The 27,577-nt window shown below is 38.6% G+C and overlaps 1 protein-coding gene across 8 annotated transcripts in view; it reads right to left on the bottom strand.

The window, feature by feature from the left end:
- Window positions 1–2,529: 2,529 nt before the first annotated feature.
- The window catches only part of arap1 (ArfGAP with RhoGAP domain, ankyrin repeat and PH domain 1), a 48,871-nt gene continuing 23,823 nt past the window's right edge, over window positions 2,530–27,577 (bottom strand). For 4 of the 8 annotated variants that reach the window (XR_003675405.1, XR_003675406.1, XR_003675408.1 and 1 more), the window contains 19 exons: window positions 23,226–23,400; window positions 22,206–22,340; window positions 21,919–22,054; window positions 21,658–21,760; window positions 20,543–20,735; window positions 20,362–20,407; window positions 19,968–20,131; window positions 17,029–17,241; window positions 15,791–15,896; window positions 15,569–15,716; window positions 15,061–15,144; window positions 13,888–13,965; window positions 13,691–13,808; window positions 12,886–12,999; window positions 12,495–12,795; window positions 10,936–10,986; window positions 9,256–9,319; window positions 6,490–8,033; window positions 2,530–3,950 (listed from right to left, as the gene is read on the bottom strand). Coding sequence is in view for 3 of the 8 variants with exons in the window: in XM_028465605.1 (XP_028321406.1) it covers window positions 6,506–6,526; window positions 7,875–8,033; window positions 9,256–9,319; window positions 10,936–10,986; window positions 12,495–12,795; window positions 12,886–12,999; window positions 13,691–13,808; window positions 13,888–13,965; window positions 15,061–15,144; window positions 15,569–15,716; window positions 15,791–15,896; window positions 17,029–17,241; window positions 19,968–20,131; window positions 20,362–20,407; window positions 20,543–20,735; window positions 21,658–21,760; window positions 21,919–22,054; window positions 22,206–22,340; window positions 23,226–23,400 (2,409 nt within the window). In the remaining 5 variants the exon portion in view is untranslated. The remainder of the gene's footprint in view (window positions 3,951–6,489; window positions 8,034–9,255; window positions 9,320–10,935; window positions 10,987–12,494; window positions 12,796–12,885; window positions 13,000–13,690; window positions 13,809–13,887; window positions 13,966–15,060; window positions 15,145–15,568; window positions 15,717–15,790; window positions 15,897–17,028; window positions 17,242–19,967; window positions 20,132–20,361; window positions 20,408–20,542; window positions 20,736–21,657; window positions 21,761–21,918; window positions 22,055–22,205; window positions 22,341–23,225; window positions 23,401–27,577) is intronic. The other 4 variants (XM_028465606.1, XM_028465607.1, XR_003675407.1 and 1 more) reach the window with 4 other exon arrangements.

The following is a 27,577-nucleotide window of genomic DNA, read 5'->3' as shown; positions in this document are numbered from 1 at the left end:
ATGTTAGATTGGGTTTGGTTTGGCTGTGTAAAATGTAGCCTGGCATCCCCTTTTTGTGTGTTTGCTCAGTTTTTGCTTTACACTTTTAGGGATTCACTGTAAATATGTTACACCAGCTAAAGAAGAAAAATAAATAGAGAAAGTTTAAACTGAATTCTGCTCTCGTGTCTGTCTGTCCCCTCCACTGCCAGTCATCCTACCACATGGACCGACCATGAATTAGCCCAAAAAAAGAACTTCTAAATTAGTGATGTGTTGCTCTAAGAGCCGGCTCTTTAACGTGAACGATGGGAGCCGCTTTGTTTCTCTCTCTCTTTTTTTTCTCTTCGAGCCGTATTTGATTTGACATTAGTTTCAAAAAGCCACACGCGTGAAAACAACAACCGCGTGCATAAAACCCGTAGTTAGTGAGCAGCCCTTCATTTTCTTTTCTATGCCGTTGTGTGATTCTGAGCTTCTGTATGTTGTTTCACATCAAGTTTGTTTAGTAGTAAAATGCAAAAACGTAATTAAGGTCATTTGTAAATAGTTAAACATTTGTTTTTCTATTTTTTGTTTTTTTTTATCACTGTGTAGTGTATAAATAAAGGTGTAGTTATATAATAAACATTTGATATAGTGCATGTTGGTTTTTTTTTTTTACATTAGTAATAACATTTAAAGAAAAAAGAAGTAATTCATATTGTGCATAATTTTACATTATTGTTGGTAATAGATTAATTTAAGCACCAAAAATCTCAAGAGCTACTTAGGAGCCAAAAGAGCCGGAATTCCCATCACTAGTCTAAGTGTCGTTTGGTGGAAAGGACAGCAGGCCAGGAGTGCATAAATATACAGATTATGGATTATGGGAATGACTTATTCAACCTCAAACATGCCAACTTCACAATGGACATTAGCTTGTAACTGGGAGGCTGTGAACTCTACCAATACTCTTTTCTTTCACATCTACATAATTTGAGGCAAGTGAATCAAATATGAACAGGTCATCTCCCCACATGAGTCTGTCCGTCACCTGAATGAAGCGTCTATTTCTACTGATGAGGCTCAGCATGAGCTGGAAACCAATTCAGAAATCACTCCCTGGCGCTGCTCGTGTCATGTGGCGAAGCTTAAATGAAGGGAATTGGCTCAGACAGGTAGATGTTAGCAGTTCTGCAGACGGCACTTATCCCTTTCATCATTTTGTGTATTTTTGAACCTGTAACCTACGGTGCAGAATCTCAGATTTTAAAATGTGTTCTTTTTGTTGACAGGTGAGCGAACAGGTTGATCTCTGCCTTACTTTTGTATTTATGTCCATCTTTCCTTCTGCGCTCCACTCTCAAATACCATCATTTGCCTTTGACCTTCAGCTTTATGCAACTGCTGCTTTAACCTATATAGCAAAGGCCATTTCACTGTGTGTGTGTGTGCGTGAACATTTCCCTCGGTGGGTCTCCTATGCATGTTTGCCGATGGTTCATTGGCAACCTCCTGAGTGCAGGTTCCTCACTGGGCTCTCCGGTGTGTGTCTCGAGGTAGTGGCTGACCCCAATGTGTCAGTTGTGCTTAAAAGAAAGAAAAAAGAGCTGGTGGCCCACCATGAGTCACTCTACACACACAGGGACCTTCCTCAGGGCAGTGCTATGATCACTGTACCACACCCTATACACACACACACATACACACTTGTGACATTTTTGTCCCTGAGGCACAACTATGGGCTCCTGTTCCAGGGCCAACGCGTGACCATGTCGTGCAAGCTGCGGGTATGAACACATGCTAAGTGCAGTGCAGTGCATATCTGTGGGCCTTATGCGCGTGCACGTGGGTGTGTTATGTTTGAACTTTCATTCTTTGACAGCAAGAAAAACAGCAAGTGAATTAATTTAAGCTGGAGGCTCTCAACCTTTAAAAAAGAAGAAAAAAAATGATTAAAAGAAATTATCTGAGCTCATGGATGTTAACAAGGATTGGGGTGAATCACATTTTCCAGTTGCTATTACCAATGTTCAATTAAAATTAAATTACAGTGACTGTCATTTTTTTCCAATCACTATTAAATTACAATTGTTTTTGATCCTCAGAAAGCCAATTACATTCTCAATTACCAGAGTTCGATTACAATTAATCACCACTACTGAGCCTGAAATAAATAAACTAATAAATGTTACTAAAAACAAATGTTTATCATCTAATTTATTTCCTATCTATTGGTTACCATGGTAGTCTTCCTAATCAATGAAAATATAGGTTTTAATGTTTTCATGTGGGCATCTGAGCCTTTTTTGTGTCAGTATACCCCTCAATTTCATTTTTTTTTTTTTTTAAAAGGTAAAATGTGGAAAAGCTTGATATGAAACATATTTTAAAAAATTGTTAGCTACATATATGTAGAACTGTACATAGAACTGTAACATGGCCATTTCATAGCAATTACAAAGTCAATTATCTGAACTCACAATTTAATCACAACAGATTTTATAACAAATTACAACAATAATTGCCCCTAACCCTGATGTTAACAAATAAAACATCACATTTTGCTATGTTTTATCATAGTTTATTACAGTTTTGACATAAAAATCTGAAATGTTTAGCATCAAAACCAGGAAAACAAACCGTGCCGTGCATTGAACAAAGATGTTAATATACACAACTCTAGGTCAGAAGTCCGGTGAGGACATAAACAAAACATTGTGTTCTGACAGATTTTACGTTAGGATACAAATGAGAGCACAACAAAAATCTACAACACATAAACAGCAGTGCTGCTCATCTGCCCAAATAAATACATCGACACACAGACGAGCTTTCATGGGACACAACAGAGTGAGTTAGTACGTGTGTAAGGGATTATTCTTTAAACAAAATGTACAAAGGTTTAATCTACAAACAGGCACACGGAAGCGGATCACATTTTTAATTTTAAAAGCTGCGCACCATGATGCAAAGTTTGATGATAAACAATATATACAAATTACATTTGATTATGAGTGACTTGATTACATTCTAAAATATTCACATATATGGCTACAAAAATTACAAATTGGCTTATGTACAGATACTCCTCAACTTCTAAATAATCCAAAATGGTCAATTCACGGCTTTGTCAAATTTTTTTTATCCACAGTGCACAAAAGATGTCAATATATCGTTTGGTTCTTTACATTTCCTAGCCATCAGTGATGTGACAGGCTTCAGAAAGCCCTCAGGTGTGTATAGTGCCACTTCCAAGATTTTATCCCAGAATGGATCTAGTGTGAAATTAGAGTTGAATAGAAGGTGCACTGTGTTGATCTATTCAAAACACCAATAAATCAAGTACATTTGAACCCTCACGCTTCTTCTCCTCCACAGCTGCAAATTCACACAAGGTTAATCTCACACGTTGTGCAACGTTAGCATATTCTGATGAATGAATCAACAAATATGAAATCATGTGGAATAACAGACTGGTCTCTTGTCTGATGTTGTTGTGACTGTAAAGCAAACGACAGGTAAAGCAAGTTCGTGAAGGGTGCTTTGCTCCCAGCATCAACTTTTTAATGGTCAAATGACCGATGAATGACAATGAAGCTAAAAAGGCACGAATTATTCATTTAAAAAGAAAAACTTAGAAGCATTATGTGGTTTTGTCACAGTTTATCTTCTCTTCTCTGGGTATTTCTTTGCAGTATTTCCTCCTTTAGTTCACTGTTCCAAGATCCTCAAGACGATTGTGCTCCATCAAACTGTCACTTGTTTTCATACCAAAGCTTTCAGAAACTTCCATTGTACATGAGGTAAAAATAATCTCATCACAGAAACCCTGTGAGCGTTAAATTGTTACGTGTGATCCTGTTTTCTGTCCCCCCTAAAGGAACAGATGGAGTTTTAAGGCCGTGACCTGCATTTGGAATCAGTGTCCGTCCCTCTGGTTCATGCAGTCACAGGAAGAAGCCACAGGAATATTCATCCCATCCACCCTTTAAAACAACAAATACAACTGTGTAAGATGGACATTTTCACACGCCTCACTCCTGTAAATCTGTTCACATTTGATGTTTTAATCCAGTAGAAAATGATGTAGAAAATCAATCTAGAATCTGTTTAGCACATGATTCTTTAAAGCACCTCAATAATGTAAACAGAGGTTTTTTAAACACCCGGACGTCTCGACTGGCAACCGCCGACACAGCTACTTATAAGATTAGAACCTAATACAGTAAATGCTGTCATTGCAACAGATGAACTCAGATATGAGGCCTGAAGAACACTTACTCAGGTCAGATGTAGGACAGTGATAACACTTCACCTGATCTGCACTAATATAACATGTCTTTACACACAGGATCACACTAGAAGCCAGGGCTAGTAGTGTTAGCATGGATATGACATAAAAACAAGTAAACATTTTATTAGGCTTTAGTTAAAAAACATCAGCCCCTCAAAAAGTTTTTTGTTTGCATATGAATCAGTCAGATTCATACATCAAATAACAGGAAATTAGCATTGGTGCACATATATCAAAATAAAAAATCTCTGGTGAAAAAAATGAAATGTGGCTGTGGACATTGTGATATCCTAAAAGGAACAGCACCATCTAATACTGTACATGACAATAACAAATAAACTGGTATCAGGTCACTTTAATGTTTGGACGTCCACAGACAAAAATCGGTTTAGAAACCCTAGTTTAATCAATCCATTTAAGCTAAGTAAATAAAAATACAAACATTTTAAAATGTTTGAGGAAGTACTACATACACCAACTACATTTATTGAAGTGCTTATTATTCAAAGTCTGTTTAAAAGGTTTATTTTTAAAGAGAGTCTGGCCTATCGTTCATGAGCAGTGTTACTAGAGTGCTGTTTAATTTAGAAACAAAAACATCCAAAGTTTGATTTGACGAGTAGCATAATGATGGGTGTGACAACCTGAGAGCTTTCTGTGTGAATTGCTTGTTCTCCCCTGGCCTCATCGTCAACCGTTTGTACGCTAAGATCTGTGCGCACAACCATTTCCACACAAGCTTTGGTATTTGTCAGATGTCAGATCTGAGCTCATGTATGCAATTCTGAGTACGTGAACTTGAGGTGCAGAAATGCAAAATTGAACAGTCTGAGAATGATTATTAAACAAACCTCAGTTTAAGCATTCATTTAAGCATAAGCAGACACATATTCCGAACAGATCAAAACCCATTACTTAAAGAAAACAAAGAAACAAAATAAAATGAATTTTAAAAAAGTCCACATTATTACTGATACCAAGTTTTTGGTTTTTTTCCACAAAATCTTGTAAACTCTACTGGCAAATCTTGCAACCGAGCAATACCGAGGTTCAATAGTGCACACACAGGTCACAGTGGAGCACTGCTTCAGCTCTGTATTGGCCCAGCAGGGGGAACGCTGCTGTATACCCCAGAGAAAGTGTACAACATTATTATAGCCTGTTAAACATTGCATTTGTAAATTGAGAGCCTGTTGATGTACCAGGCAGCGAGAGGAGCCAAAGAGCAGGAAACATGGACAGCACAGCCTCCACCGGGGAATGTGGAGGAAGCAGGACCTCATTCATCACTTTTAAGCTGTTAAGTATACCTTAAACATTTTCAAATGCGCTACGATATTCAAGCAGTAATGTGATGAAGTATCCTTGGTGAAATAGGGACAACATTTAGTCATTTAAACATTTATTTTAAGGCTTTCTAAGGGATTTGTTCATATTTTAATGTGTCATTTATTGTCTCAAGCGTGCAGACAACTGAGGCCAATAAACAACACATTTCCGTGCATCTCTCCAGGATCCATGATGAGGTTTTGTCACATACACTTGCACTCGCCAGCCTGACTCCACCACTTTTTCTTGACCTAAATGTAAAATATTGTCTTGATCAATTAGCAGGCATAAGCTTTTAGGCTGTGGATGAATAAAATATTTTTTAAACCATTATTATGCATTGGTTAAGTTAGTTATGAAAATATCACTCAAACCTCCGCCAGAGTCCGTTTCTGTCTGCCTCCGTTATTCTCTTCCACAGAGCGTTTAAATTAGCTGCTTTAATTCCAAAAAGCTCATCTTTGTTTTGCTCCACCTCAGCTGTGAGGATGTTGACTTTCATTTAAGAAAAGATTATTTTCTTGCCAGTGATTGTTTGACGTCAGTGGGCGAGGCCTCTGAACCAGAAATATTGAAGGGCGTAACATGTTAATGATGATCTACGTAAGCCGCCAGATTTATCATCATCATTTGTTTGCTATAATTGGTCAGATACGAATGTTTCATAAAATCGCACGTGTGTCGAAATCTGTGCCCAAATCTGCACCTGTTTTCACACAACATTGATCAATGAGGGCCCCAGTGTGTGTGTGTGTGTGTGTGTGTGTGTGTGTGTGGGGGGGGGGGTCTCCATGTCATCAAAGTGGCAGCTGCTATTGCACTGTAATTACTGTACAGGTGTGTATAAGAGGTAAGGTTAATTGGTACAATAAATACATTTGCTGAACCTCAAAGTGTCTTACCTGTTTGCTGCAACCATTATCGAACATCTCTAAAGAGCTGAAAGATAAGAAACAAAACTGAGGGTTTATGGTGCGGAAGAAGTCAGAACCATAAGAGAAAAATACAAGGGATGGAGTGAAGAGTGGATGAGTGAGAAAAGCTTTCCAATCGTCAGAGGGAGCTGAGAAGATGAGGGAGAGGTCAGTTCTGCTTTATTTACATTTAAATATCTGTGCATAAATCCTCATCATCATCAAAACATGTCAATGATCATGACTTACCCACACATGCACGCTGTCACAAGCCAGTGTTAAGTTTTGCAGAGAAAATCTCACATAAACATACAGTGGTCAAACATTGCACTGATTATTAGTCACGCTGTCATACACAGTGTTCCAAAAATCACTCACACTACTGCCCATTCACCATAGCAATCACACGGCCACAGAAACACTTAACAGTGAATTAATCAAGTTAATATTAAATACAGGTAGACTAAAGAAAGTGCATAGCGCACACAGTCAAAACAGAGAGAGCGTCATCTGGATGAATTGAGAAGAAGTTGAGGAGGAAACGACTGAATTATCATCAACACTAAAAATTTGTAGTTTTATGGCTCCAAAAACCCAGAGACAAGTCAAAGTGTGGGGCAGACAGAGGGAGGATCTGATGGTGACTTTATAGAACAGCTCCATTTTTACATCAGTCCAATTGATCTAAAGTAAGGAGGCTTGTCACATTTAGTCTGCTTTGAGCCAACATGCTGTGAAATACAGGGGTCACCACAGGGTGTCTGAAGACAGAAGGTGCTCTTTAGCGCTGTTCAAACTCTCGTTTTAACAGAACACCACCAGAATAACTCAGATTGGTCCTCTAGTTTCTCAAGTCTAGCCTAGAAAATGAAGATGCAGTGTCTCCTCCTCTTCACACTGTCTGGATTAATAAACCTTTGAGACTAAAAAAAATGCTTTGTCACATTTTTACTTTTGGATTCCAGGATATTGACGAGCAAATACAAAATAGAGACTTGGAGTCTATTTTTGGTTTAAAGACTCGGTTTAAGAATAATCCAGCTCATGTGATCAAATCAAAGTGAATCATACAGCAGGGATCATCAATCCTGAACAGGTGAAACCCTCAACTCCTGTGTGTTTTTCAACTAAATAAAGTATTAATAAAAACAAAACCAGTCCTACGAAAAACTAAAAAAGTCAAAAAATCAGCCTAAGCAGTTTATATTACATAACTGATATAGGTTATGTGAGGATTTTGCTTTGTTCCTTGATAAGATCTGGTTTTAGGTTGTCCACCTGTTCAGCATGAATGTCCCTGATCAGCCTGCAGCTTCAGATTGTGCTGCCTGGGTTACCCTCGATTGGTCCCACTGATTGGTAGATCCACTCACAGCAAGTGGGTCTTGGGTGAAAGCGGCTACGCTGTTCCGCATCTCATTCTCACTGCCGCGCAGAGGTATCAGAGACACGTTACCGTGGCGAGTGTCTGGTAGCATGCGGCTCACGGGCATCTGCTGGAGACCATCCTGAGGCCACACGTCACTGTTGTGCTATTATGATCACCAAGCAGAAGAAGAGGTGGACATTTAACAACAAGACTCAAATGTGCAACAATGTAAATATACCGTGCTTGATGAGAATATTTACTAAATGAGAAGCCCTAACTTTCTATCAGACATTTTCACAAGCTCGCAAAGGTATTTTTATTCCTTATCCAAAGGCAAATATCTGTAGCAGCAGACAGTGGCTTTGAGATAAAGTGCAGTTCAAAGACATGTTGTGCTCTGTGAAATCCTCTTAGACATAACAGGACACTGTTACTCTAAGTTCTGAGAAAATAATGAGAAGTGGTGTTGCTGTGTCCGTTATTCCTTATCACTTGTTTTGTTTACCCAATGTACAAAAAACACAAAAAACACTGTTGAAACTGTGACGTAAAACTGTATACTGATATACTACTCATACTAAGTCTGACTTCAAAATGAGTATGTAATGCATTCCAATTGGATAGTATGAAAAGATTTAGGACGCGAGAAATACAAATATCGGGACATTTTTTAGGTATGTACAATGGACACACTAGTCATACTCAACCGCCCCATGATGCATTTCTCATTCACCAATTCACACACCAATTGGACTGAGCTGCTTAGGGTTCAGTGTCTTGGGCACTTTAACAGGTATAGACTGGGATTGAACTCTCGATCTGAAGACGACCGTCTACCACCTGAGCCACGGTCGCCCAGAGTGTGTAGATTTCGAACACGGCCACAGATAATGCAAACAAAGCACTTTGGCCTCTGAGCAAGACGAACATAGATTCCCAGGGAATACAACCACCCACCACTCTGTGTGGAGTGAGCCTTTTCTCCCACAGTGCTAATGGGTTGCCTTCAAGTACATTCAAAAATAATCATGCTAAAGACTTGGTTTACTGGCACACTGGTGCTGTGGCTCAGCTCTGCTATACAACTCGCTGTATGACGACAATAAAAGCTTTGTGCGCCTAAATTAATTTATACTATGCAGTAGTATAGTAGACTTGAATATAAAGCCCCATTTAATTATGGATTTTGTGATTTATTCTTGGAAATGCTAGTAAAGGATTATTGTTGAGTGGTCGTGCGAGTCGTGCATTTAGCTAAGCTGATTTAACAATTTGGTAGAGCCTTGGAAACAACAAAACAGGTGATCCGCAGAAATTAATATTGCATGTTTCTGTGTGTGTGTGTGTGTATGTGCGTGCACATGTTGTAGTGAGTAGAGTCAAACCTGGATACTGAGAAATGTAGCATACCATTCCCTCATTTCAGACTGGTTTTCACAGCAGAAATACCTGAAATGAAAAAAAAAAGCCAATCCCTAATTTACCCACTCTATTTTTAATCACACCAAGCTGTGATGCCACAAACATAAACGCATAACAGGAATCATAATCTCAACTTTAAACAGAGACAATAATTAGGACTAGTCAGCGCTACCTGTGCACCTGCGTTTGTGGGAAATGAGGGATTTTGTGACTTGCTGATGCCTGCGTGTGTACATGCATATTTCATTACACCCAGGAGTGTGTCACACAGTTTTTCCGAGTCATCAAGCATGGTGTAGTGCTCAATCAACAGCCTTATTTTCTACAATTATGGTGGTTTGGAGCGCAGATTTGGAGTATAACAAATATGGGAGGGCTTTCCACCAAAACACTATAAAAAGGCAGAAAACAGGGTGCTTCAGACTGAGGGAAGATAGAAGTTTAATCACTGTCAAGCCATTGGGTCTAATGCGTTCACGCTCACACAGCATACACTTTACTATCGCACCCAGTTTGCATCATTCTCAAAAGAGCTGATGCAAGGGAATGACTGCTACTGACTTATTATCAGGCATCTTTATGACATTTAAATAACATTCAGAGACTTTATCAGTCAAGCTCTTAGCTAGCTTAAGTGCACACGCTGCAGAAATCTGTACAAAAACGGGCTGAGTTAAAATGTGCCATGGTAATTGATTTGAAAATAATAAATAACAGGATAAAACCTCTGCTTCTCTACTTTCTTTCCTTTTTTATGTTTTCCACACGCGTCTCTCCCAGATGTGTCGGTTTGCTGTAAGGTTGATGAAGATGGAGCATAAATCAAGAGTTGATTCATCCTATTGATCAAGGCTCACATTAAACCTGGTGGAAAGATCTCTGCACACGCACATGGATGTTTGCATAACCGCAACAAAAAATTGCCGACTGAGGCATACTTATAGGTGTATTGTGTGTTCCCTGAACCTCCTGGGTGAATCCGACCTTTTGGCTTCATCATCAAAGCACCCATGCAGAGACGTGGTCTGTTTCTACAGCCTATAGAGGAGCTTCCAGCTCTTTCTCATGCTCTTCATTTCATCATGCATGTCAAAAACCTGATGCTGCTGCCACTATAAAATGCCAGCAGCTGCTGAACACAAGAGTGGGAAACACTGTGATAGATTGGACTGACAGCTGCATGTGCTTACAGAAACAGGTGAAGCTTGTGATGAGCTATTTGATACCTTTATGATGTCTAATATTTAGAAAATTAGCAGTGGAAGCTTTCATTTAGGTATTACTCTTACGTTTTCACTACAAAAAGTATTTTATTGTGTTGTATCAGTATTCCACTATGCAACAGACAGGATAGCCCCAGAGGCATGATCAGAGAAATGCACAGCATTTTGGTGTGCTGCATTTTTAATGTAAATCACAAACTGCTTCATGTCTATGCTATTACCACCAATACATCTTTCCATAATAATGCAAAAGACAATGCGTGACGTTTTTCCTGTAACTGAGAAGAACATTTGTTGCAAAATCAGCTACTCCTGAAATTTACTGGTTGAAAATTAGTCGAGCGTTGCCCTGAGCAGAAAGAACAGAGCTGAAATCCAGGAGGAGACATGCTGTAGCTACAACATTGGACAGCTACTCACCACTGCTGTCTTTCTGGCTTCTTGCTTTCACACACCACTGTCAGTCCCCAGCTTAGAGCGAAAAAAGACAAATGAGGAAAGATTATTTTTTGCAGCACAGCTGCATCACTGTTAACATTCTTAAGCTCACTCTGCCCCCTGGAGGCCTGGCTATCAAGGATCCCAACAGCTCAGATATGGTAATAGAATAAATAATGCTTTCCACCAATTAAAACAGGGGTCAACAACCTTTCTGAAACTGGGAGATACCTCAAAGGTACTAAATAATCTAAAGAACTACCGGTTTGATATACACTTCTTAAATACTACATTTTCACGGTTTGGCTTTAAAGGATAAAATAATAAGGAAAACTAGCAGTAACTTAAAAAGGTTAGAAATGTTTTTTTCCTAATTTATGCCATTGTTTAATTTCCATTACATTTCATAGGAAATCTTTATGTTCCTATTAACTAGCCACTAACTAACAACTTTTTAACTAATCGTAAAACATGTAAAAATTTGTATAATTTAACAATTTTGTATATTTTAGAAAAATGCACTTTTTTAAAAAAAACACATCTTATCAAAAATCTGCAATTTCTTTAACAAAATTCTATCTGCAAGACAAAATTTCCTAAGTGTCTGTTTTAAAATGGTTAATTTAATACAAAAACTTATGAAGTGCATTGTGTACTCTATTAAAGCTCTGACTCCACCTGTATTTATCTCAGTGGGTTTGAAGCCCAGCGAGTAAATCAGATTTTAGACAACGCGCATCGGTTAATGGTGTTCTTCTTAGAAATTAAATGAATTAAAAAGTGAATTTGGTGTCTGAAGAATAAGTGCCGTTTGCAAAGATAACTCGGCAAAATTTCGACAAGTTTCAACATGATTTTAAAAACAGTCGGACACTTCATATTTAGCAGTAACTGCACTGTTTTGTATCTTGGTTCATCTGAGAATGAGACCCAGTGTCAAGAAGAATGCCTTACTAAATGATCAAATTAAAATCAACATCAGAAATTACATTAAAACAAAACATAATATAATATAGGACAACATAATAAAAATAAATCCATTTGTTCAAAACCTTTGTTTTGGAGAGGCCCTATCCAGCATGTTTCACCACTACACCTAACTGTATGAAGTGGTCAGGACTTCAGCAGAGCGGCATGACAACACTCATCTCATCTCACATGACAGAGGCACGTTTGGGGTCCCAATGTGCACTGAGAGGCATTTATACTATAACGCACTCATTAACTTTATGTGTGCTAGATAAGCACTCCACATCCTGTTATATATACCGTAGCTAGAAATATAAAGCCGAGCACCATTTATTGCTGACCTGATAGATTAAATAAAACACGATGCTTCAGAATAAAAGCGTAAAGCTCTAAATATCAAGAGTAGGGGCATCCTTTGTGCAGTGCAGAGGGAAATACACAGGAGGCTCATTTTTGTGTCCAGTGAAGTGAAAGACAGATTCCTGCTCAGGCTTACTGCTTATCTTTAAGCCATTATCACAGCTGTTAGAGTATTTTCAGTTACCTTCCACTGCTGCAGTGAATGCACTCACCATGTAGGAGGGCGGACTTTCTTCTTGATTCCCATGTAGACCTTCAAACTCTTCACAGGCCATTCACGTTCTGGACGGTTACTCTGAGAAATAAAGACAAAATAATTTCTTAAAAGCCTGAAGAAAAATGACAAGACCACTGAAGTGTGTAGCTCTTTCAGTCTTACTCGGACTTCCTTGTACATTCTAAGTGAGGTGAAATTGAGGATGAAATATCTGTCGTGGAAACCTCCCAGTCCCAAGATGCTTCGTTCTTCCCTGAATTTCACCATACCATGCTTGGATGGATCCACTTTACTGGCTGGTGGGCGGAATGGAAACATTGGTTGTGTGCAACAATGTGGTTTTTCTGAACAAATACAGAAGAGACAACAATGTGCTGTTTGTGTACCCAGGTAGACGAGCATGGAGTCCATTTCCTGGTCTTTCTTAATGAGGAGGTTGGAATCTGTACCAAAAGAGTGGAGAATGGGAAGGACTCGCTCTTGATAGTGAAGGGGCCGCTCTGAGATAAAAACACAGAGTATTTAACAGTTTAGGTCTTAATTGATATACTCAAACAAAAAGGCTGAACATGTGACTGTCAGTAGAAGGGTTTATAGAAGCTACAAATAGTGCACTACTTTTTCAACAAAGACTCAGAAAGTCAGTTTTTGCGCTTTATACTCGCTTCCAGTCTCCAACTCCACAGCAGTGTGAGAAAAATTCCTCAAGCCTTTCCTGTGTGCATTTTTCCCTTATTTCTTTTCCATTTCTCTGCAACATTTCTCCAGTCACCCTATAATTGAAAGGAGGGGGTGCTCTTTCTGAAAAGTAATAAGCTGAGTGTCAGCTGAGTATTGCTGACATTTGATAAGCCACCTACAGGCAGCCTGGTTTGAAACCAGATGGGCAACATACCAGGTTCAAAACAAAATGCCACACAGCCGCGTTGCAAAGACAAACTCTGCATCTGGAACTTGATTGTCACTTTAGGCTGCAGGCTGGGGAGTTACGGTAGCTTTTGTTTTCTTACCCTAGGCTTTTTAATTCATTATATAAAATTGAGACTGCTCGAAACAACATGTATTAACGTTGTTCTTTGACACAAAGATGTCATTACTTAAGATAGTCGAAGGATGAAAGGGAAAAATTAAAAGACTAATCTAATAATAATTTAAAACAAATAACTATTATTTTCCCTCTATCTGTCTCACCCATCTCCTCCTTTTCACAGACTTCCCAGCAACTCCAGTACTCCTTGTCGTTCACAGGGATGTTACGTCGGTCTAACACCTCACATGTGAGCTCGGCGGCTGTCATAGCGGCTGGGATCTGAAGGGGCAAACAGTTAACGGTTAGTCGGACTTAACTATTCAGTGGTATTAACCTGGTTATCTTATATCGAACTCACCTTGACATGTTGCTCTGCTGTGTCTTCCTTTTTCTCCAGGTACACGGTGCAGATAAAGTGGCCTCCTGGTTCAGTACCCTGAGGTGTTCAGGAACATGTTGGTAAGATGAATATTAGTATGGTAAAAAAAAATTTACAGCAGGTACAAAAATCTGAAACCAATTTGCGCCATTACCTTAACAGACATTATTTACACATACAGTATATACTAGGACCAGCGATTCTCAACTGGTGGGTCGGGAGCCAAAAGTGGGTCGCAGACCTGTTCTGGGTGGGTCGCGGACAGCTGGTCGAAAATAAATAAATCCCTAATGTCTCATGTCTTTTATTTTGAAATAAACTTTTCTTTTGACAGGCATGCTGTGAAATGCATGTTGCACAGGAAAACATAATGATTCATGTTTTAAAAAGATTATATATGTGGGTTTTCAACAGCTGTTTTTGAAAAACTAAATTTGGTTGGTTGAATTCTAAAAAAAAGTGGGTCGCGATTTAATGACCTGGGGAAAATGTGGGTCACAGGGTGAGACCATAGCCTGTAAAAAGAATGGACGGGACAAGCTCCCCGGTGGAGTGAAGCTTTAATTTTTAGAGCTCTGACTGACTGGCTGCTGACAGGCTGCAGTATAAGTCACAAACCCCACCTAAACTCTGCTGATTATTAGTTATCAGCCTACATTGTGTTGAAGTGCTAATTTTTCAGTGAAGTTTGTTTTAAATAAGTTATTTGAGGTTGAAAAACAGGATTTGACGTCATATATGACAATGACTGACAGCCGCGGATCTTGCGTTGCTCTCTTTGTGAATAGCAGTTACGTCGTGAAGGAAAGCTGAGACGCCAATAAACTGTTCTAACTGACCTGTGGAATCTAATGGATCTTTGCAGTGGGAAAGATACTTATGTTCTTGGCATAGCTGGGCTGTGTAACTCATCAGGGCAGTATGCTAAATGGGCGGGGCATGTTACCAGGGCTCCTCCCGCCGGACCCTACTGCGCAGACTCTAGTTCCAAATGACGTCAAATTTGCAAGATGGCAGGGCCCCTAAGCGCCGTATTTTGGCTTCAAGAATGTTGAGTGGGAACAGCTACAGTGCATGCCCAATGGGCGAGACCAGTTGAAAACCCCTGCACTAGACTTCATAAATATGTGATTGTGTGTGTGTGTGTCTTACCGGGAGCTTGACTGACAGCTTTTGTCGGACTTCGATGATGACTTGGATTTCCTCTATTTGCTTCTTTAACTGCTGTTCATCCACCTGCAAATACAAACACATTAACAAACAAGCAAAGAAAGACGCCTTCAACAAATTCAATCGATAAAAAGTTTGCCAGTTTAAACTCAGCCCAACTTCAAATAACCCTGCCGTAGCTACATATCTCCTTTTATCGAGTGAGCAGGGCTTTTTTCATCAACTGTTCCTATAGCGACTTAATACTGAACTAATGAGAGGGAGTCAAATGATGCCGATTACTCCTCCCTCTACTGATGTTTCACTGAATTTTCAGGACAAGAAAATATATTTTCCTTTTGACTTTATCTGGTATGTGATCTTGGTTCAGATGCTTCAACACATTTTCTAAGATCAACTTTCAAGGTCAGGGAAAAAAAAATGTTATATAAAGACAAACTTTTGCATTCTTTGATGATTGCTTTTCAAAACAGTGAACCATGAGTCTGACCTCAAAGATCAGTGTGTAGTGCTCAATGAGATCCTCTACGGCTCGGCCAGCTGTGTAATCTTTGCCGTCTGTCTGGAACAGCGTGGGACCAAAAACGATGGCTAAGTTGTGGAGGTTCATCTGATTGAGCTCGGAGAATCGCTGAACGCTACGAAATCAGCAAAACAAAATACACACTGTTACACAAGCACACGCACTCGCACTCGTCTCTTTGTTTCTCACCAATACAGGTGGTTGATAAGAGCTTGTAGTGTGGCCTTGTTGACACGGGGGAGTTTGTTCAAAAGCAGCTTGTACTGGGAGATTTTCTCTCTTTGACTCTCCATACCTAGCAACAGAGACAGACACCAGCACAAACAAATATTCACACTACTGATGAGACAGACACCTAAAATGATTGAACAAAAACAATCATCTGTCGGTCAAAACTACACTTAAGCCTTGTGCACTCCTTTACATTTACATACACCTTGTGTACACAAACATCTGTCTCATATTTCTTTTTTTTTACTTCCACCGCATCAGATCTTTTTAACTGCTTCACATCTACCCATAGATATAAAATATATTTTAATTTTCAAATTTTGTATGGATTTTTTTTTTAATGAGAACCTCTATTTTTTTTCAGCAGAAAAAACACTAAATTTGCAAAAATGAGGGCCAAAGTGAAATATTTTTTATGAAAATATTACAGCCTTGCCCATGTCATTAATTGATTGCAGAATTTAGTTTATGCATTATTTTTGGTACAAGGACAGTTTTAAAGAAAAAAAATTACACTCCTACACCTTGTATTTTGTAAATCCAAATCACTGAAAATGCCCTAAAACTTTATGCAATGGTCTCTGGTTGGTAGCGTGTCATTACAAAACCTGAAACCAAATCCTCTACTTTGAAATAAAGGGAAAATTTGTTTATTAGGTATTAATTGAAAAATCATTATGTCATGATTACAGTATATAAAAAATATGTGTTACAATGGGAGTCAAAGGGTCAAACTTTTGTCACAAGGGTACTAAGTATCAGTATGACGCATAATTCCTTTTCTATACACTTCCAATACACAGGACTTTGGAATTAAGCAAATAATAATGAAAAAAACAATAGTGGCAAAATTTCATACAACTGGCCTTAAAAATGACCGGAATATTGAGAGCCAAACAAATAAGAACACACAAAATGTCACTTTTGGTTACAAAGATGCTCCGAGAGTTAAAGGCCTTGAAATTCAATGAAACCCTCAATGAGCTCACAGAAAAAACTGACATACCAGAAAGAATGTATAGAAATCTGTGTATGTAAATATGAGTAGTTTTCACTTAGTGTGAACAAATAGAACAGACATGATTTTATGAAAGAGTTTTAGCTAAATTTTGATTATAACCCTAACGGAAGGCATTTAAACAAAATAGCTGAACTAGTTAGAGCACAGTCTACCACTGTCTATCGTGCATGTTTACCAGCAACGCTGAGCCATGTACTGGCATCCTCAGATGTAAACAGCCCCTCCTCCAACTCCCTGAAGAAGCGTTTCAGTGCGTTGGAGACGTCGTCCACCTGATGTTCTCCTTCCTTAAGGCGAAGACTGCGAGCATCGCTACGAAACCTCTCACACACGGCGGCCACACGCGAGTTCACACCACTTTTACGATAAATTCCTTCTGACGTCAAGCCTAGGGGGAAAAAAACAAACAAACAAAATATGGTTGTGCATGCTGACATGTTAATAAATGAATGTACTGTGAGGCAACAGGATAGAAATGGTTTACAACAAATTAATAATACAACTTTCAGTATTTGATAAAGCTTTAAAAAAAACTATAAGCTATTTGTAGATCAGAAATTCAGCAAACTAACAAACTATTAATTATCTTGTGCTTTTAGACCCATGTCAGCCACAGGTTTAAAGGCACATTTGTAAAGTTTAGTGTGTAGAGTGCTCAGATGCAGTATAACGTATTTAAGCTATGTTCATAATAAGTTGTGTGTAAAAATTGGCAAATGTATTAAATACATAGATGTGACTCATAACATCAAAGCACTTTTGGCCACTAAAGTAAGTAAGTAAGTAAGTAGTTTATTTATAAAGTGCTTTTTGCAGATAAAATCACAAAGTGCTGTACAGAGTTGTGGTAAAAGTACAAGTACAACACAATAGAATAATAAAACAAGAGTGCATAAACATCATAAGAACAGCAACATTAAAGGATAAATAAAAATTTAAATCCAGTAACTAAAAGCTTTTCTGTAAAGTGTAGCCTTCAGCAGTTTTTTAAGTGTCCACACAGTTGAGCTCCCTGAGAAACTGGTGCAGGTTATTCCAGAGTCTGGGAGCTACAGCCTGGAACGCCAGGTCTCCTCTGGTCTTAAATTTAGTTTTTGGGCTCTTTAGGAGACCCTGACCTGAAGACCAAAGGCATCGCCCTGATGAGTAGGGGCACAACAAGTCCGAGATATATTTAGGAGCCTGACCATGTAATGCTCGGAACGTGAGAACTAATATTTTATATTCTATGCGAATTTTAACTGGAAGCCAGTGCAGAGTAGCAAGAATGGGGGTAATGTGGGATGTTCTAGAAGCACCAGTTAAAAGTCTGGCAGCAGCGTTCTGAACGATCTGGAGTCTGTTTAGGGTCGACTTATTAAAACAAGTAAAAACAGAATTACAGTAGTCAATACGAGATAAATGCATGTATGACCAGTTCAAGATCTGACTTTGATAATAGATGCCTTACTTTAGAGATATTTCTCAGGTGGTAAAAACAGTTTTTAGTCAATTGACGACAGTGTCCCTCCAAAGACATGGACTGATCAAAAACAACCCCGAAGTTTCTGAGGCTGTTTTAACAGATGAGCCCAGATCACCAAGGGAGTTTTTATTTAGAGGGATGTTTTTATCAGGAGCAATGATCAGAGTTTCTGTTTTGTTTGAATTTATCTGGAGATAATTTGATGACAACCAGTTTTTGATACAGGATATGCAATCTAAGAACTCTGATAAAAAGTGAAACTCAGTCATTAAAGGAGCAGTACAGCTGGATATCGTCAGCATAAAAATGATAAGACACATTTTTAAAACCACGGATCAACCGACCAAGAGGCATCACATACAATAAAAACAAAACTGATGATTTTAGACATGAAGGGAAGCTTAGATAGTAGACGGCCATTTATTTATTACCAAACCCAATGCCTCTAGCTTTTTTACTTCAAAATTAAACATGCCAAGAAAAAATTATTGATGAAAACTATTTACAGGATTGTAATTGTTACTGATGTTTTCTGTGCTCCAAAATCACGGCATATGCATTTACAGAAAACCTGAGTCAACATTTGACCTGATGATCCACAACAAACTGCTAATTAAATGTGTAAAGGCAGTAACAATACTTCCGAAGCAACTACAGAACTCTTTTCAATTGCGAAGCCTGAATATAACAGTGATAACCATGAATTCCTACCAAAACATGAGATTGGACAAATGTGTGTGCAGGCTCAGAGAGCCATTGAAAATAAAATAAAACCAGACTGAGAGGGAAAAACACAAGGAAGGGAGACAAATGCTGTTGGTCATGAGGTCAGTCGCTCTGTTTTACATGCCCTGAGATTTAAATTAAAAGTACATTATTACATAGGTAGTGATTAGGGTAAAGTCACACAAGGCCTGTAACCCAACACTGCAGCACAGAATGTGACTTCCCCTCATTGCCGCTTAATATATTCAACAGAAAAACCTCCTGAAATTATTGCACATCTCTTAAAGCAACACTTTATTGAAGCACCTTTTGATTTGATGACAGCCCTCAAGTCATTTGGGTTAAACATTACACATCCATAATTGGCAATACTTTATCACCCTAGAAAGGGGGCTTCACTGTAATTAAATATTTCCCCAGCAGGACTGTATTCAACTCAACAAGCGCATTTTCAATATGACACAAAACATCAACCAGCATATATTCTTATTTTAATTAATCCCTTTGGCTTCTGGCACGTTTACAAAATTGTGCATTACCATGTACCACGTTTTATGAAAACTCACAGCTCTTAGAAATGTTCATAGGCTCATTAACTCTGAAGGCAAGTGGCTCAGTTAATAGAGAGTTGCCTTCCAATGGAGCGTCACATAAATGATGTCTTTTTACATTTACAGGCGATGCTTTGTGTTTTGACTTAAGGCAGACACTTTAAGAACTGTTCTCCAATGTGATAATACTTTCCAGAAACTCTTAAAACTAGATTTCTTCCCATTTTTTCTGTAGTTCTCTAAATGCTAAAATCCTATTTCCCTCACAAAGAAGCACATTTTTAACATAAAGACCCAATTTTATAACTGTACATTTGTGGTGGTAATGCAACAGAGTGGAAAAACAATTGATACTATTGTAATGCGTCTCACCGCTCTGTGTGATGTAATCGATGCAGCTGTGTACTATGACAGGTATGTCCGTCTCTGTTAGCTGCTGCTCGCTCAGAGTGTCTCCACATCTCCCTGCGGCCGCTTGGATGGCAGAACACCAGCCGGTAAAATCCAGCTTCCTCTCTCCCTCTATGTACAGAGTCCTAATGTAAAAGGGAGGACAAGATCACTTAAAACCAGACAGTAACAGCCAACAAACTAATACTAGATAATAGGAAAGAAGATTCAGCTTAAAGTGGTAAATTAGGAGTGAATATTATTATATCTTTAACAGGTCAAACCTTTTGAAATGATTCAGCTGCATACATAAAAAGCTATCTATGTTCATTTTAAGTGACACAGTAAACAGCATGTGGTTTTTCTTCCTTCTCACCTTCCTCTTTCCACTAAAACTAGCACTTCATTGTCTTGTTGAATTGCTGTAAAACAAACAACAGTAGTGAGTAGCCCGACAGCTCTAAACACACTCAGAATGTCCCAGTGGGTGCACGACACAGAATGAATTTAAATTAATGTGCTAAAATGTCTGCTTGTGCCAACAGTCTCACACTCACAAAGCTCATTCAATTTGCGGAGGCGGATCTCTTCGCCCTGGCTGTCCACCAGGTAGACGTGGAGGGTTGAGCCCACCAGAGCAAACCAGCCAACCTTTGATGTCTGCAGGTTCAAGCCGTCTTTACACTTCAGCCGCCCGAGCCGTTGAAAATCTAGTCTGAGCAAAGGCTCGGCGGTGACTGGAATAAAGGTCTAAAAATAAAGGGTCAAAGACAGACATACAGATATTAGTCACTGTCTGTCCTTCTACAATTCAAATGCTTTTTTGGTCCCAAAATGACTCCCAAAAACACACAGCACTAAGGTCACATCTCAATATACTGTGCCACAATACTTCTTTACAATAAACCAGGGGTCACCATCATTTCTGAAACTGTGAGCTACATCATATGCACTGTATAGTCCAAAGGGCTACCATTTAGAAAAGAGCTTCTTAAATACTGCATTTTCACAATTTCACTTAATTGGAGAGTAAGATAATAAGGAAGGCTGTAGCAGGTACTGAAAAAAGGTCAGAAATGTATAAGTTTCAAGATGCAACACTTTTCAATTGTTCCATTTTATTGATTTCATAGAATCTACAAACAAATAACTTTTACCTCATGAAACATGTCAAATTTGCAACAAAAAATAAATACAAATATTTATATATATTTAATATATAACATGCCACAATCTATACACCAAATCTGCAGCATTTAAAGACATTTGTCTCAATGTTTCCATTAAAATAAACATTTAAAGATGGTTAACTTAATACTAAAACTTTATCACGCGCAGTAGCGTTTAACTTTACTATGTACCACCCACATCTTTCACCTGTATATATCTTTGTGAGTTTTAATCCTGGAAAGTTCATCAGATTTTAGATGGAGCTCATTGGTGACTAGAGCTCCTGATGGAACCTCACATGGTCCATGCAGGCTACCTGGTGCCCGCATGTGACCCCTGTAATAAATTATATGGATCGACATTCATGCAGGTTCCTCAAACACAAAGTTCTTGTTTTGTGCCTTCAAACCATCAATATATGAGCAAAAACAATTCCAAGCTCAGTGTCCAGCTGAGCTTAATGTAAAGAAAATACTACTTTTATATATGAATATAAGTGTACCTTAGCAATAGACTTGACCCATTGCTTGTGGGTTTCTGGGTCATCTGTGCCAAACAGGTAGAGACGCTCTGACCCCGAGTAGAGTTCAAATGTAAAATCATAACTGCAGAAAGAAAGCGGCAGAATGAAGTACAGTTTAGTTTACATGAGGTTTATTCTAGGGAATACAGTGAGAGTTGTTTACAAGATTTGAATGACAAAAGATGTGTGTGTGTGTGTGTGTGTGTGTGTGTGTGTGTGTGTGTATAACTGTGTGTGTACCCATGTTTCTCAGGTGTGTCGACAGCCAAGCAGACGATCTCTGAGGCCTTTATCGCTCCATTAGGGTTTGCATTCTTATCACTTTCATAGTAGCTGAAGGTTCCGTCATTCAATGTACACCAGCGACGACTAAACTCTGCATAAACATAAAAAAACCATGTACTGTGATCAACTTAAAATTATTTTCAATGCTTAAAAATTAAAAATACATATTTACTTAGTATGTTTACTACCTCAGAATGCAGTTTTAAATCAGAGCTAGTTATTATTGTATTGATTGAACCTACCTTCTCTGGCCTTACGCTCTGTAACAGCCCGAGCCATGGACGCAGTTTTGAATAAAAATCCATTGTGAGACACACAAGGTGCAGGTGGGTAATGTACCGGCTCCATAAACTTGTGCACTTCTGACTGTGGCAGCTCTACAAATGAAAACATTTTGTGAAACAATAACAAAATATATTTTTAAGTTAATATCCTCAATAAAAGGTTTAGTCTGATCATATATTTGATTTAAAAACATGTCCCATGTCATACCAATTGCAACATAAAAGCTATTAGCTTTCACAGTTATCTAGGGCTGGGTGATATGGATACATTTTTTGAAATATTTTTTCTATAGACAGTTTGGCCAGGAAGAGGATTCTGGGTCCAAATCACTGGTGAAAAAATGCAGCACAGTCACTTTTATTAACAGCCAGTTGCACACGATATCAACACGTGCTCATTTCTCTCATTAGGGACGGCATGGGCCTACATTTTGTAATGAGGCCGGTTTCAGGACAAGTGAAGACCACAAGGCCCCTTTAGGAGAGGGGCCAGGTTCCTACATATGTAAGAATGTAACGAAGTTTTTTTTATGCTACAGAAGAGACTAAATGCACGCACAATGTTGTGGTGTTTCCAGCAGTTGTAAAATTTAACACATTTTAAGAGTGAATAACTGGGGTGTTTGTGTGAGAAATTAAAACTATTATTTTATGGCAAAGTAAACTCAAAATTATCTCAGTATAGGCAATTCTCAATACATCACAACATATACATGTACAAGCACAACCACTCACAGTACTGTAAATATTCCTGCTAGAAATATCTGTATTTGGTGACTTTGGTGATTCTTTGCCCCTTGTTTTACCTTCCATTTGTTTTACCAGTTATTTGTGTATTGATCCATAAACATTTTACTGGAGTTTAAAAAACTATGAGAACCTTGCTTATCGGAGCACAAAAAACCTGCAAAATTGATTGCACTGATTCATCAATGAATATTTATTATACATTTTATTACATGTGAAGCTTTGCTGTACCTGTGTTGAGATTGTGGCTGATCAACTCAGCCTGTAATAGCTGGGAGTGTGCAATGGCCAGGGAGTGAGGGGTCGGCCAAGTTGGCATACCAGTCGAACAATTCACATCTGCACCACAGAAGATCAGGCTTAAAGTCTCCAGAAGATCACTGCACTGCACATTTATGCAGAGAGCCTGAAAAGAAGTAGAGAAAAAAGACAGCACATTAATGATTTGGTTTGCAGTGAATATAAAGGAGATATGAGCTACAAAGTTATTTATTCTTTGGTCAAAGTGGCCTTTTTTTGTTCTGTTTCATGTTGCCAGTAGAAATACTGAAGTTATATTGAATATCAAATTGACTTTAGTCATACTATGCACATGAAATGTCTGGTAGAATTATCTAGTCCAAGTGGCGCACCTTTAACAGTTTTTAGTTCATATGAACATGAATTGAAAAGTGTGTCAATGTGAAGCTTGATAACATGCAAAATGACTAGAATTGTCCCACTCTGATCTATACCTTGTGCATGCTTTCTTTTGATGCACAATGGGTTTTCAAACAGCTTTACTGGAATTAGTGTCAAGGTATGTCATTATTTACGAACTCACTATACCCATTTACATTCAACAAAGTTGTCTCAGGCGTGTTCAGTAGTAACTGTGACTGAATGAATGAGAAAAAATAAAGCAAGTACAGCTTCTGCTTTCATACACTTTATATTAATAAAACTTCAAGATTGTCTTCTTTCTACCATTTTGAAATTCTCAGAAATTCAATGATAGTTCTAAAATGGGTGACTTGAATGATTTTTTTTTTTTTTTAAAAAACCTAAAAACAGATCTTAACATAGTACATAAGCTTTTTTCGGTAAGACTTGGGTTAGCCTCATTAAAAAGCTAAACTCAAGACAAAACAACCTGCTAAACCTCTATACACAACTATCTGAACAGATAATGACAAAAGAAATTAGTAAAAGTCAACTTGAATCTAAACAAATACAGACTTGAGGTGAAGAATGAAGTATCGCTTCAAGTGCACTAGCCCCACTCGTGGACCCACACACGCATCCGTCTTCTATTAAAACCATTAAGCTCTTTTTGGTCTGATTGAGAAACTCCCCAGCACTCTGTCATACACCCAGTTGGAACCCCTCCTCTATGTAGCCACTGTTTGGCCCCTGACACACAAACGATTAACCAACATAGATTAAGATTTCATGAGACACTCCCAGACCCACACAAACATACACACCCAAAGAACACAAGGACTTGTTTTTATCCTGCTAACAAATCATGGATTGCATCTGAGATGTAAAGTTAGGGACAACAATGTGGAGGAGTTTGAATCCATGTGAACTGTCTTTACGTGGATTTCAAGTGTTTAAAACAATTTAAAAACCGCAATTTAAAATGTATATACATTATGAGGTTCGAAATAAAACTCAGGAGCCTAAACTAACTGGATTGTTCAATGTTAGAGGGATTCATTAACAACTGAAAAGCATGGATAACTAACCACATGGAAAGCTGGATCAATAAGAACAGAGTACACTTTAGTGAATATCGATCACTGGAGTTACGGTCATTCAAGCAATTTACCATTTCCTGCTCAGATATTCCATATCCAAACTAGGAAGCCTTTTAATCTATTCTCAAACCTACATCAATGTTCTTTTTAGAGACCATCTGAAGAGGGGGAAATTGCCATGACAAATACAACTATGAGTTCAACTTAAAAATATAACTACTGTAGATAGTCGACTTCCTCTACAATGCTGTATCATTCTTTTGGCAAAACCTACATTTTTTCTAAACTGCAAAACACCAAATTGTTTAGCTGTGCTGGTCGGGCATGAGCCACCAAATCAATACTTTTGATCAATTACTCCAAGCCAACTTTCATAATATTGCTACTAGCTAGGCCACATAATGCACTGTAATGCATTGCATGGGAGTGTGGCCAAAAGCATATTATGGATTAAACCAGAGAGGCATTTTGAGGCAACATGTCTGGTGCCTTCTATCTGTGTCCAATGTGAACATGTATGTATAACGTTGTGAATTATAATGCATAAGTCAGTGTACAGAACCCTTTACTAGGAGTAAGCCAATCAGGATGGACTACAATGAGGAAATGGGTTGTTTGAGTGTTTGAGGACCTCACCCACTAACATCTGCTGCCTATGAGGCAGGGAGTAATGTAATCAAACATGCACTCACACACATGCATTGAGAAAGGAGGAGAAGGGAGTTGAAAAATCTTAGCCAATTTCCCTAGAGAGACAGACCGAGAGAAAGACAGAGACAAAGAGATTTTATCTGGGTGTGTCCAAAACCCCAAACCTCCATTTGGCCTCATTTGTTGAATGAAGGGGGAAGGAAAGAGAGAAGAGAAGAGAAGCACAAGAAAGATAAATAATGTGAAAAGTAGATGAAAGGGCTTCAGTTCGGCACTTTAATCAGAGACTGATTGTATTTGGCTGGAAAATCAGCAAGGCCCAGCTTCCCGAACTTCTACATTTCTATCAGACAAATAACTTGAGCCTTTCTTGAGTTAGGTCTTCTACCAGAGGCAGTTAAAGCCTGAGGGTCTTGCACTGAATCATAGTTATTCTTAAGACTGCCCACATCTGGTCTGAGATCTTGGATGTTGTTCCTGGAGTCTGCTGAAGCCACTTTCACAGATGGGGGAAGCGCCGACCGAGTGCCTCAATTACTACCAGTTGCCTTCACCATCTACATCTGTCAATTTCTCAGAAATAATTGGTAAATGTATTGACCTGCACATCTTGTCAGGAATTACATTCAGAAGTTAAAAAGGATGAAAAGAGAGAATCATTTTTTTCTCTACATTATGAACTTCTCTGAAAACTGTACACATGTAAATACAATCTAATAAAGCTTTCTCACTGACTCCTTCTAAATTTTATGGAATCCTAACAAACATTGACATGGTGACCACCATTAACTGAATCAACAGGCACAACAGACAGACTTGGATAGGTTTATTGGAAGAGGCCAGTGTGGCTCAGCGTCACAATGCAAATAAATAGTTTTATAGTGTCTTAAATCATAAATAAGATGATCAGAAATACAAAAGCAGAAGTAAATAATCCAGTGGTAATAAGTCAATAAAAAAGAGAAGAGGCAAACAGAGAAGTGACTTGCAGAGAAGAAGCAGACAAAGCTCACACAGCTGTAGATAAACAAGAGTTCACATGCACATGCACTCATAAAAAGCATAACACGCCAAATATCAAAAAGGCTGACACAAACGCCTACAGAGGCTTATTAATATGCATGTGCACATATCTTAGCCCACTGCAGTAAAACGCACACACAATAACTCTAATGTGCTCTCAGAATAATAGAGCAACAGGGCAGCCGTGATTTCAGCTGGCAAAACGAAGCCCAGCAAATGCATTCAACTGAGCTAGTTTATATGTACTGGGATCCAAAGTCCAATGACGAGCACATGTTGCTATAGTTGTGTTCACCTTCCACACTAATCACATGCAGTTAAATCCAACTTTATATTAAAACAAAAGTAAGCGGAACAGCAAATTACTTTACTCGAGACACCTCAGCTCACACACCTTACCTGGGAGTTTTAGTTCCTTCCAATCACTGCTCTCATCAAAAGTTAGTAGGATCAAAAAAGCACACAAGGCTGTGAGCATTAAATGACTTTAGGGACTTTTAAAGTTTTAGTGAGAAAGAAAGCAACGGTAGCAAGAAATGAAGAAAAAACAGGAGTTAAAAGGAATCAACTTACTTCAGCAGTCACAGTCAAACAATGAGAAGGACAGGGGGAGGAGGAGAGAGAAAGAGGCGGGGTTTAAACACATTCCAGTAGAACCAGTGAGTAATGATGTCACATTCATAAAAAAAAAAAAAAAAAAAGGAAAAACAGAGGCAAAAAATCTGTAAACCAAAGAGTATCACAAACTGGCACCACCCATCCACCCCCCCCCCACACACACAATTAATCACACACTGTTGAAAGTATAACATGGGGAAACAACTCAGGGTCAGGTGCTAATTGTGACTGACACACACACACTGTGTGAGGGAGCAGTGGGTTAAGCAGCTAGTGAGCGACCAAGCCTGGTCTGAAACAGCAAGACATTCCACACACATGATTGAAGTGCTGAAGGAACAAAAATTCAAAGGCTAAACTCCAGCCGTGCCCAGTCTGGGCCGAAATGCCCTACTTTTAAAAATGCTGACCAAATGCACTGGCTTAAGCAGGTAGGTGAGGACAACCTGGCAAATCAAAGTATACATTCAGGTGAGCAGTTTAAAGGAAACTCTTACACACAGGACAATTTCCAAATGTCATTACCACACACTAGTTGGAAAGAATTAC

This window comes from Gouania willdenowi, chromosome 13, assembly GCF_900634775.1.
Source record: "Gouania willdenowi chromosome 13, fGouWil2.1, whole genome shotgun sequence".
In the NCBI taxonomy this organism is placed as follows: Eukaryota; Metazoa; Chordata; class Actinopteri; order Blenniiformes; family Gobiesocidae; genus Gouania; species Gouania willdenowi.
The sequence above is the reverse complement of the archived record's forward strand: the minus strand, read 5'-3'. Positions and strand labels throughout refer to the sequence as shown.